At 35.9% G+C, this 13,310-nt stretch overlaps 1 protein-coding gene across 1 annotated transcript in view; it reads right to left on the minus strand.

The window, feature by feature from the left end:
- NUP155 (nucleoporin 155) overlaps window positions 1–13,310 on the minus strand; it is a 73,663-nt gene that overhangs the window by 24,719 nt on the left and 35,634 nt on the right. The window contains exons 14-21 of the mRNA XM_007192191.3: window positions 12,233–12,343; window positions 11,195–11,289; window positions 10,015–10,103; window positions 9,480–9,542; window positions 8,812–8,959; window positions 7,638–7,704; window positions 6,446–6,561; window positions 986–1,083 (exon numbers count right to left, since the gene is read on the minus strand). Coding sequence (XP_007192253.2) covers window positions 986–1,083; window positions 6,446–6,561; window positions 7,638–7,704; window positions 8,812–8,959; window positions 9,480–9,542; window positions 10,015–10,103; window positions 11,195–11,289; window positions 12,233–12,343 — 787 coding nt within the window. The remainder of the gene's footprint in view (window positions 1–985; window positions 1,084–6,445; window positions 6,562–7,637; window positions 7,705–8,811; window positions 8,960–9,479; window positions 9,543–10,014; window positions 10,104–11,194; window positions 11,290–12,232; window positions 12,344–13,310) is intronic.

Genomic DNA, 13,310 nt, shown 5'->3' on the forward strand with positions numbered 1-13,310 from the left:
TCCAGCAATTACACTTCTGGATATATAATAAAACAATTAAAAGTAGGGACTCAAATTTCTATTTGTACACCATGTTCATAGCAGGTTTATTCACAATACCCCAAAGATGAAGGCAACCTAAGTGTCCACCAACAAATGAAAGGATAAACAAAATGTGGTTGATACACACAATGGAGTACTATTCAGTCTCAGAAAGGAAGGAAATTCTGACACATGCCACTACACATGTGAACTCTGAAGACATTATATGCTAAGTGAAATAAGGCAGTCACAAAAAAACAAATACTACGTGACTCCACTTACATGAGGTACACAGGGTAGTAAAATTCAAAGACAGGAAAAAAAAAAAGGTGACTGTCAGGGGTTGGGGGCAGGGGAAAACGGGGAGTTATTGTTTCATGGGTACAGAGTTTCAGACTAGAAAGATGAAAACGTTCTGGAGATGGATAGTGGTGATATTTGCAATCACCATGCTACTGTACATCATGTGAACTTAACTTACTGAATGCCACTGAACTGTACACTTAAAAATGGTTAAAACGGTAAATTTTATGTTATGTATATTTTAGCACAATAAAAAAATTCATTAAAAAAAGGTGTGTATTGGGGAATTCTCTGGTGGTCCAGTGGTTAGGACTCCTCGCTTCCATTGCAGGGGGCCTGGGTTTGATCCCTCGTCAGGGAACTAAGATCCCACAGGCCACGGGATGCAGCACCACCCCCACCCCCAAAAAAAGTTAAAAAAAAAAAAAAAGTGTGTATCATGCTTTCTGGTGGAAGAAATGAAAACCTTTTATGAGCTGAAAGTTGCGGAAATACATGATGTCCATATCATCTTACTTTTCAAATCACACTAATATTATTTTAATAAAAATATCTGTTACCACAAACGATCTTATTAAGAGATGTCCACTGTTTTCTATTCACCTAATAAGACTCTTTACTGGGGTCATGTACATTTAACTGATCAGAAGCAATAATTTACCATGAAACTTCCTCTGCAGCTCCTGTTGCATTTGCTGGGTATTTCCATTTTCAGGGCGCATGAATCCTATCAGCCTCTGCTGCACTTTGGCAGTAGTACTGAAACAAAAATTCCAGAAAGTATATTCATAGGGTTGTGCAACTATCACCACAACTTAATTTTAGAACATTTTTACTCACTTTCCATTAGCAGTCTATTCTCATTTCCCCCGCCCTACCCTTAGCAACAGCTAATCTACTTTCTGATTCTATAAATTTGCCTATTCTGTATATAATGAACTGGAATATGTTGTAAATATTCTTTTCCTCTGTAGATTAGTGAAATAATCACTGACAAATCAATTCAACAATTTACACCTGGAGCATTTTAATCTCTCAGATGCTTAAATGTTCACTGAGAGTAAATGGATAATAACAATAGCTTCCATTTATCAAACACTTGCTTTCTGTCCCCACCAATGATTTAACATAATATAACAACTCTGTAAGGTACGTATTATTAAGAATACCATTTTACAGATATGAAAACTTCAGGACAAAAGTGAAAAGCAAAGAACCTGCTGTCAGGAAATACTGGTCACTGAGAGAAATGAGCTAATAAAAAGCATTTGGTGCTCATTTGGTGAAGAATCTGATTATTTCAGCTCTTAATGCAACTTCAGGGATGCAAAGAAAAGAATGATGAACTTAAACAAAAAATGTATATGCAAAACAGAAACAGACTCACAGGCATAGAAAACAAACTAGTGGTTACGAAGTGGGAGAGGGAAGAGGGGAAGGGCAAATTAGAGGTATGAGATTAAGAGATACAAAATACTATGTAAAAAATAGATAAGCAAAAAGGATGTACTGTATAGCACAAGGAATTATAGCCATTATCTTGTAATAACTTTCAGTGGAGTATAATCTGTAAAAATACTGAATCACAATGCTGTACACCTGAAACCAATATAATACTGTAAATGGACTATACTTCCATTTAAAATAAAAAAGAGGGACTTCCCTGGCAGTCCAGTGGTTAAGACTCCATGCAGGGAGCACGGGTTCGATCCCTGATCGGGGAACTAAGATCCTGCAAGCCGTGGAGCATGGCAAAAATAAAAAGTATGACTACTGAAGCTATAATAGGTACACTGTTGGATGAAGTTCATAAGTGATTATGTCAATGTCGTTAGAAAACAAAATTTTTAGGGTAAAAGCAATACAACTATACTATAAAAGAAACTGAGCAAATTCCCTTTAATCTTAAATCTGAACTGAAAAACAATACAAACTCATAATTTTGTTGTATTAAAAAAAATAAAAAACAAAACAACATACAGCATGACCAGTAGGAATGAATACCTCTAGCTGTAGTCTCTAATACCCTTTCCTACCAAAAGAAACCAGGGCTCCCTAGAGAAATGGCCAAATCCATTTCCAGGGCAAGAATTGTACCAAATGAGCCCGAAATGTCCTGTCATGCTAGAAGGCAAAGATGCTACCAAATACTGTCAAAAAGGACTCCAGAGCAGTCTGAAGAGGCAAAAGGTTGGGATAATTTTCCATTGAAAAAACAACCTGCAATGGATTGAAACACATTAAATACGTTTGAAACCAGATTCACATAATGATACTAAATAAAAAACTCAACTGATGGTGCTGGCCAAGATGGAGTAAGCCTGCTACAGTCTCTCTCACTGACTACAACTGGGAACTCTGGACACTATACAAAAAGCAACTACTCACCTGAGGACTCTAATAGCACACAGATTGATGAGGGGAAGTCAAAACTCGAATGATAATCCATATGGAGGTGAGTATACTGGGTTCCCCCCCACTCCTTTATCTTCAGGCTTTGTCCAAAGGTGAACTGAGTCTCAAAACAGTATGGTGAGTAAAACTCCCAAGGAACATTCAGCAACGTCTGGAGACATTTTGAGTCATAATTGGGGAGAGCTACTGGTATCTAGTAGGCAGAGGCCAAGGATAATCCTAAACATCCTGCAATGCACAAGACAGCCCCCAGCACGAAGAATTATCCAGTCTACAATGTCTACAGTGCCAAGGTTGAGAAACACTGGAGCAGAAGAACTGAGAAAAGGGGGTCCTGTGGTCCAAAAAGTTTGGAGGGAATCAGTTATTTCTCTTGATGCTTTGCCCCAAAGGCACCACCACTTCTGCAAAGCTGTATGACAAGACAGTGAAAACTGGGAGAAAACACTGACTTTCTATCCAGAGGACCAGTAAAAGAGGCCTCTGGGAGGTAGGGAATATATGGGAAATCAGAGCAAGAAGAGGCCAGAGGAGGAGATCCCCTAATTCTGAGGAAGATGAACACAACTTCTGGGCTCACCTCCCAGGCTGTATGTGCACGGAACATACCTGAAGAAGCAAAGCAAAGATACTAAGACTCTGACGACCACACACTGTATGATTCCATTTATATGAAATATCAAGAATACGTAAATCTACAGAGATAGAATACATTAGTAATTGTTTGGGGCTGAAGGGTAGAAATGGGGAGTGACTGCAAATGAGCAAGACGGATGTGGCCTAAAAATGGATTGTTGTCATGACTGAAGAAATTCTATATATTTACTAAATCACTGAACCTATTTAAAACAAGTGAATTTTATGGTATGTAAGTTTTATCTCAAAAAGCTATTTAAAAATTCCCATACTCAGTGAGACTAATGTTGTGAGGGTTGGTTGAAATTAGGAAATCTCTTAATAAAGGTAAGGAAAAAAATTATACAATCATCTCTATAAGATGTAGACAACACATTTGACATACTTCAATACTCACTTTATAAAAATACTCAATAAAATAGAAATGGATGGATATTTTCTTATCATGTTAAACTATATCTAGGCATCGTCTTTAGTGGGGAAACACTATACACTTCCCCATTAAAGTCAGGAATAAGAGCAGGATGTGCACCATTATCTCCACTCTTTAACACCATGTTGGAGATATTAGCCTATGCAGACAGGAGAAAGCAACTAGAGTTAGAAAGAAAATGGTAGAACTATCTCTATTTGCAGATGACAGGATGACATATTTGAAAAATCCAAAAAACTCAATGAAAAAAACTACTAAAAACAGTAAAGAGAAATTAGCAAAGTAGTAGGTTACAAAATTGAAGGTTATAATTGAGGCTACAATTGTAAATTCAATAAATTGCTTAGAAACTATTAACAGAAGAATATAATGGTGGAAAAGAAAAAGAAAAAAAACACCTTCCAACTAAAATTCCAGCTATGTAGGAAGAAGAACAGTGGTAGAGGGCAGGGGAAGGCGGTAAGATAACAGATTCTGTTCAATTATTAATGATGACTGAGATGTATATTTTTCAGAATTTAAAACTATCAGAAGAAGAAAAGTCATACATAAAACTTTAAAATCAATCCAGTAAAACGGAAGGGGAGAAAAACAAACAAACAAACCCAAAACCACAACAAAGCCCACAAGTTCAGGATGGTGAGAAATATGTCAAACATTTAATTAACCCCAACAAAATGAGATGGGGTTAAAAAGACAAAGATTCTTAAACTGAATAAAAAAGTGGCAGGGGCTAGAAATCAATATATACATGTTAAGATACACTTAAAAGAGTTCTGAAGGCTAAAAATAAAAATAATTGGTATAACCTTCACAGGGGACAACCAAATACTACATACCAACATTTTTAAAAGCTCTTGTATCCCCAAATTTTACTTCTAAAGAAATTCATCTGAATATTACTGAACAAGTACACAAACATGTATAAAGAATACTCACTGAACCCTGTTTATACCATCAAGAAATAGAAACAACCTAATTACGAATAGAGTTATACCACTAATTGCTTGAATATAATGGAATAACATGTAGCCAATACAAACAAAATTTATTCTATTGATTTGGAATGCTCTAAAGAATATACTGAATGTAAACAATGTTTCACAAAAAGTATGCCTACTTAGATCCTATTTTTACAGTGGAATTCTACTCAGCCATACAGTGGACTACTACTCAGTCATCTGCAGCAACATGGATGGACTTGCAGAGCATTATGCTAAGTGAAATAAAACAAAGAAAGACAAATACTGTATGATATCACTTATATGTGGAATCTAAAAAATACACAAGCTGGTGGATATAACAAAAAAGAAGCAGACTCACAGATATAGAGAACAAACAAGTAGCCACCAGTGGGGAGGGGGTGGGGGGGTGGGCAATATAAGGGTAGGGGAGTGAGAGGTATAAACTTCTGGGTATAAGACAGGCTATGAGGATGTATTGTAAAACACAAGGAATATAGCCAATTATTTTTTAATAACTGTAAATGGAGTATAAGCTTTAAAAATTGTATTAAAAAAGAAGTGCATATTCATATATGAATATACATTCATATACGTATGTGTATATTCATATAGTCATGTATGTTCACATATGATTTGAAAGTTTATATTGTCATACTTCAAATTAATTCATCAGGGGAGTGATGTGAATTTTTTACAAGTCCATATTACTTTTATAACAACAGCAACAAAAATTGTTCATCCTAAACATGTGTCCACACAAAAACTTTTACAGGAATGTGCATATCAGCATTATTCATAATAGCCAAAAAGCTGAAACACAACATTGTGAATCAACTATACTTCAATAAAAAACAAAAAATCAATTAAAAAAAAGAAAAAGAAAAAAAGGTGAAACAAGCCAAATGTGCATCAAACGATGAACTGAAAAATGAAACCAAGTACTGATATACACTACAATATATGAACATGACAATATTATGCTAAGAGAAAAGCCAGAAACAAAAGGCCACATACTATATATCTGCATTTACATAAAAGATCCAAAATATGGCAGGTCCATAGAAACAGAGAGTGGATTAGTATTTGCCAGGGACTAGGGGAAAGACAACTTTGCAGTGTTACCAACTGAATGTTTGTGCCCCACCAAATTCATAGTAATCCCCAAAGCGATGGTATTTTTGGAGGTATGGCCTTTGGGAGGTACTTAAGTTTAGGTGAGCTCATGAAGGTGGAGACCCATGATAAGATTACTACCCTTCTAAGAAGAAACCAGAGGACTGGCTGTCTGGTTTTCTCTCTGCCATGTAAGGACACAAAAAGAAAGCAGCCGTCTGCAAACCACGAAGAAGGTCGTCACCAGAACTTGACCGTGCTGGCACCCTATCTCAGACTTCCAGCCTCCAGAACTATGAAAAATAAATGTTTGTTGTCTAAGCCAGTCAGTTTATGGTATCTTTGTTATTTCAGCTTGAATTAAGACACAGAGTGACTGCTAACGGGCATAGGGTTTCTTTTTGGTGTGATGCAAATGTTCTGGAACTAGACAGTGGTGATGATAGTTTAACCTTATGAATATACTAAAAACCATGAAACTTTTTAAAAGGATGAATTTTATAACATGTAAATTAAATCTCAGAAAAAAAAAAGGGAAATAAATCTTATTTATTCCTACTTTGGATTTCCTAATGGTCCTCCTGTAAACTGGGAGTTTCTGTCTAGAAATTCTTGCAAACCTTTCAGTTCTTGTAGCACTGACTCCAGCAGCTGGGAGGGAACACTACTTTCAATCTGAAAGAAAGGATATATTTTCAAACATTTAAAAACAATGAAAAAAAAGTTTCTGTAAAAAACACATATGCTGTATACCCATAATTGAACGTGAAGTTTTAATTCTGAGGTACCCTATCTTCATAAACAGTAGTTATTTCTTTTATCAATTTATACTTGGTGACCAGAATAAAGGGCTAGACACCCACATCCCTCCCCGCCCTGCTGCTCTGGTTTTAATGAGGTATAATTTACAGACAGTAAAATACACAAATCTTAAGTGAATACCTTGATAACTTTTTACATCTTTATATAGTCACCACCCAGATCACAGTATAGTGTACTTCCAACACCCAAAAAAGTTCCCTATTGCCCCTTTGCTAGTCATTAGTCATTCTACCTCCTAGGTAACTGACCACTTTTCTTACCTCTATCATAGAATATAGACTGGTTTTGCCTGTTCGAAATTCACACAAATGAAATCACATACTATGTTAAGTAAATACATTCTGATTCTGAGAAACTTTAAAACTTAGAACTTTAAAATAGAGTATCAGAGTTAAAAAGATATTTAGTATCTTTCCATTTTAAAAAGAAAAAAAGCTTAAAATAAATTGCATGCATACTTCACATTAAAAAAACCCCTTAATACCTGAATTTATGATAGTACAAATTTCTGTGTTTCTTAAAGCACTCTGGAAAGTACGCCAATACATGGAAATTAGTGCTAGGTTCTTGGAGTTTGGGGGCATATAAGCAAAACATTAAATCGTAACTTTGAGCAATATTAAGTATTAGGACTGATTCTATTTAGCCCTCATAACAATGTTATGAGGGAGATACATTCTCATTTTACTGTGAGATATCAGGCTCTGAAATGTTAAGAAATTTACTCATCATTAGTGAGTGACAGAGCTGAGATATAACTCAGGGGGTGAACAGTTTACTGGACAAGTACACAAACATGTATATAAAGGAATAATCATTGCATGTTGTTTATAACATCAAGAAGTATGAAACAATCTACTTCTCCGTTAATAACATAAACTGGCTCCATAGAGATAATGGAATACTGTTATTTATATAACACAACTTACTGCAGTGATCTCTCTGTTGCCACTCTTGAATACTCTCTCCACAACTAAACTAGCATCCCAGATGTTTCTGGAACAAAAAATGTTTTAATGATTGTGCTGTAGATGAATAAAAACAATTATAATACATAGTAAATTCCTTTGTATGTGTTTATTTAGTTTTTAAAGTGTAGCAATGACTTCGTTTAACATTTTACTAAGTTATCTGAAAGAACAAAAAAACCAGGAAAATTTCCAAACCTGACAGATCTAAGTCATTTCACAAAATGAAATACTGTTGAAGAAAAATCAAAGACCCTGGGTAATAAATTGTAAACAAGGAAGCTTATAAAGTGAGTTCTGCACTGTTTCACATTTTTAAGCAAATGATTCATATGAAAGCATACATCACAAATCTAAGAAAAATACACACCAGACATGATAATTAAGTGGATCTGGTAGAATGATTGAAAAATGGCTGTAATGTTTTATCCCTCCCTACACCTATCCTCTTTACAATATGACTCTGATGCCTCCCTTATAACGAGGAGTCTATTTCCCACCTTTTGAATCTGGGCAGGCTTGGAGATGTCCCCCTGCCAAGTAAGTCAGGCAGAAGTGAGAGTAGAGCAATTCTGAGCCTAGGCATCCTGAGGCTCTCCAAGTTTCTACTCTCTCTCCTGGAACCTTGCCACCACCAAGTCTACGATCCCTGACTAGCCTGCTAGAGGGTGAGAGACTATGTGGAGAACAATCCAGCTGTCCCAGCTGAGGCCATTCTAGACCAACACACAAACATAACCCTAAACATGTGAGAGTCCAGCCAAGAGTGACAGAACTCTCTTCAACCTCAATGCTGATTTCAAATGCATTGTGAGCCTAGCCAAGACCAGAACTGCCTAACTGACTTGCAGACACATGTCACTGAGTTACGGGGTGGTTTGTTACACTACATACTAGTATATGTAGATATATTTTGAAGATATATATACATATATAAAACACAGTAACAAATATAGATGGTTAGCCAATAAAAAAGCTGAATGACAGAAAACAATCTTATTAATGGACAAGTGAGCTTAAACTATAAGTAAAATTTAGTAGGGACAAATGATGTCCCAAATTTAAAGTTAAAAATGTTCAACTATACACAATAGAACAAGGTAAGCAATAGTTAATTATTCCATGAAAAACTTACCCCATGATTCGAGAAAAGTAAATGCAAATACCATTGTGTTTTCCAGAGTACACAATCTCTGGCCCAGCCATACAACTCATACTTGTGGCCTGAGTTGCTGGATTTCCCACAGCACACACTGGAGTTGACATGGCAGGAGGATGAACACCTTGTACACACGTAAGAAAAACAAATCTTAAAATTTAACCTTAAAATTCAGAATCCTCAATAATCCAAGTCAGTTGTCCCTAGACCCATAGGTAAAAACAATTACAAAAATACTGAAATAAATAGTTATTTAATTTGGTTTTCCTTGATAAGAAGAGAGATTTAGACTTGGAGAGGAACTCCCAAGTTGGCTTTCAAGTGTGGGCAATGCAGGATGAAAAGGAAAGCAAGCTTGCAATCACTGCACCTTAATGCTAGGAGTAAAACAGGACTAATTATACAGTTCAGGGCTGGTAATTAAGTCCTGATACTCAAAAAGGGGGCTTTCCAGGTACACTAAGTAAAGGCATTCATGGCCAAATGCCAATACTTGCTTGGATGCCACTTCTATTAAACTACATTATTTTCAGGGGAATAGGACAAGTTAATCTTTCCCACTCTAAGCATTAAGAATAATAATTCACAACGTCAGCTCCTCAAAAAGTATAGTAGTAGCAACCTAAAACAAAGAAAAGAGGTACCTTGAGATGGTGTTCCCAAAAAGGATGGATTCAGGTATGTACTACCACTAGGAACAGGAGAAACTAAAAAGAAAGAAGAATATAAAGATTTATAAAATTATCTCCCAGTTTTTTTGTATCTGATCAAAATTAGACACAGAAACTGTTTCTAAGCGTAAGAGTGAGGAGTGGCACCACCTATAATGTATTCAAGAATTAGGGACTCATTTCCCGGCAACTTTCTAACAATCCCCACTTTGGAAAACACTGAGGTGGGAGTTTGTTATTAAATCACTCAACTCTTTCCTTTTGAATAAATAACAAATGAGTTCTGTAAATACTACTGGTTATATCTTATTTTGTTTCCCAGTATACACTAAAGATTCAATATTAATATATCATAACACTAAGAGTCAGACATCTATAGAATTATTCCCTAATAATGCAGTAGGAGTAAAGAAAATACAATGAAATTTTTTATCCATTAAAATATGCTACAAAGCTTCTAAAATTCAACTCTATTAGAGACTGTTTCATTTCAATGTTTCATACTCACCAGAGTAGACAGGAGACCCCAGGATGGGACCAACATTACTCGGAGTGGGGAGAGTGGCTGGAAATCTCATCTGTGCTTCACCACCATACCTGTTTTTATGACAACAAGGGCTGAGTTTATTCAGTGAAACTATACATCTTAAAAGCTAGAACTGTTTCAAGTCCTGCTTAGCTTCAAAATAAATGCTTTAAACACTAGAGACTTTCCTGGTGGCGCAGTGGTTAAGAATCTGCCTGCCAATGCAGGGGACATGGGTTCAATCCCTGGTCCAGGAAGATCCCACACGTCGCAGAGCAACTAAGCCTGTGTGCCACAACTACTGAGCCTGTGCTCTAAAGCCCGCAAGCCACAACTACTGAGCCCGAGCGCCACAACTACTGAAGCCCACAAGCCTACAGCCCGTGCTCTGCAATAAGAGAATCCACTGCAATGAGAAGCCTGTGCACCTCAACGAAGAGTAGTCCCCTTTCGCCGCAACTAGAGAAAGCCCGCATGCAGCAACAAAGACCCGACACAGCCATAAATAAATAAACAAATAAATAAATAAATTTATATTAAAAAAAAATTAGAGACTTTAAATGCATTGTGTTGACAGTGAAATATACACAGATACATAATAAAATACTTATTTAGTAAATGTTGACTTCAAATTGCTAACAAGAAGAATCATAAGGGACTCTGGCAATTTCTAAAAAAGAGTGCAATGCATAGAATGTATTTAATATGTATATGGTACTGTAATTTTCATACTAGATTATGGTTAGACTACTCAAAAAATTCTTTTAAACAAAACTGCATTTTAAATTTATTCTTAGCTAAATATTTTCCAAATAATATCTCTTTGATACCAAGTTTTCTTAAAGTGACTCAATCTCTCAATGCAAATGATACACATAAAGCAGAACTGGTAGTGTTTGAGGAAGTAGAAAAGATAGATGAGATAATAACTGAGGTAGAAGACTAGACAAAAGAAGTTGGAGAAGAGAATCCAGAGAAAGAGTAACAATGCGTAAATTATGCTAATCTAGTTGCTTCCAGTAGTATTATCACCTTTCCAATTTAAATTTTACTAACTTGCCTATATAGTTGCTCAACTGTTTTGCAAACCCTTAAACAACCACATTAGCCAATGCAACCATTAAAAAAAAGTGGCCAAGAACAAAAGAAAAGTGATATATACCTGAAGAAAGCCCGAGTGGCCCAAGCAGATACTTCTCTGTCACAGGCAGCAGTGGAACAAGCAAGAATAAGGCAAGTTGCACAGGCCTGGTCTTCCTGTAAAAAAAGAGTATCTTTCCTTATGTAAAACATAAACATTTCAAAAGAAGTTTTGTTTACTTCTGTATCCAGTGTTTCAACCGGTGCCTAGCACAGAGCAGGTACTTGATAAATATTTGCTGAATGAATGAAATAAGCTGGCATGAAAAAGGAGAAGTAAACACTATTGGTTTTAAAGTTTATCATAGGCACTGTTATTAAAGGATGTTCTCTTTTTCTTTTTATCTAGATTCTACTTTAGTTTCTGGTTTAGTCCCCCCCCACCCCCAGGTTTTTTTCTCATGGTGTTTTAACCTTTTAGAAAATAACAATAATAGCTAACATTTATTAAGTACTTGTCATGTGCCAGGCACTATTTTAAGAGGTTAGATCATATTAATCCTCACTCCACATATTATAATTTAATACACATTTTACACATGAGGAAATGGAAGCTCAGAGAATTCAAGTAATCTACTCTGATGGTGGAGCTGGTAGTTTGAATTCAGAGTGTGTATATTTAACTTTGATCTGATATTCCTGATTTTAAACTAAGCATTCCCAGTCTTACCTCATCATTTCTAGTTGTGGCTTTAAAATACTAAAGTCCCCATCATTACAGCCTCAAGTATTTTCCTCATGTCATTAAGCAAAAAAAAAAAGTTTTTAATTAAAAAAGTTATTTATCTACAAATATCTTGTCCTTTTAATAAAAATACATTCACCATATAATTTGAACATCACACTCTTACTAGTACACTTTAATGATAAGAATTTATCAAAGACAGAACAAAAATCTGAGCATTTATCATAAACTCTTATAGCATATTAATACTGCTCCCAAGTACCAGTACACATACAGTGATTAAGGCAAAGAAAGGAAGACTGGTATTAATCACAGTATTTTGATCCTAACTTACATAATACCATCACAATAAAAAAAAAAGGTACAAATAATTACCTGATGTAATTTAAAGAATCTTTCAATCTCTTCTCCATCTCCACCCACATTACTCACAAGTAGATGCCTCAGTTGATCTACAGGTCTAAGTTTATGAAACATAAGACTCCCCTAAGAAGTTAAAAAAAGAAAGAGGACGAATAATAGATTTATCAAGCATGGCTAGTAGCAACTGACCTTGCTACCTTATTTAATAAAAGCAATGAAACAAAAAAATAACTTAAAGAATAAGAAGTAAACTGGTCAAAAAGATCATCTACATTTCAATTCCTAACCTATACTAGATCTATATACCCATGCAGAAAACTTAATAAGAGAACACTGCCCCTCCCCCTTAAAAAAGTAAAGCAAAAGGGTGCAGGCTCTGTCAGACACAAACATATTATAAACCTTTATCTTATGCGTGGTATTAGCACATGAATAAAGAGTCAGATAAGTGGAACAAAATAGAAGGCTCTGATATAGGCTCAAGTAAACACTAGAATTTAATATATGATAAAAGCTGCCCCTCAGGGCTTCCCTGGTGGCCCAGTGGTTGAGAGTCTGCCTGCCAATGCAGGGGACACGGGTTCGAGCCCTGGCCTGGGAAGATCCCACATGCCGCGGAGTGACTGGGCCCGTGAGCCACAATTGCTGAGCCTGCGCGTCTGGAGCCTCTGCTCCGCAACAAGAGAGGCCGCGATAGTAAGAGGCCCACACACCGCGATGAAGAGGGGCCACCGCTTGCCACAACTAGAGAAAGCCCTCGCACAGAAATGAAGACCCAACACAGCCATAAATAAATAAATAAATAAATAAATAAATAAAAATTAAAAAAAAAAAAGCTGCCCCTCAAACTAAAGGATCAAAGTTAGATTATTCATTAATCATGTTGGCACAAGTATGTCCACTTTGGAAAAAAAATGAAGCTAGATCCATACTCATACTTAAAACAGGATAAATTCCAAACAGACAGGACAAAATAAAACTGTAACAGTACTGGAAGAAACTCTGGGTGAATTATTTTATGAACTTCAGAGTGCGGACGGTTTTTTTTTTTTTTTAAACTTTAATAGAAATCCCCCCCAAAAACTGAATA

Source organism: Balaenoptera acutorostrata, chromosome 2 (assembly GCF_949987535.1).
Source record: "Balaenoptera acutorostrata chromosome 2, mBalAcu1.1, whole genome shotgun sequence".
NCBI classification, from domain to species: Eukaryota; Metazoa; Chordata; class Mammalia; order Artiodactyla; family Balaenopteridae; genus Balaenoptera; species Balaenoptera acutorostrata.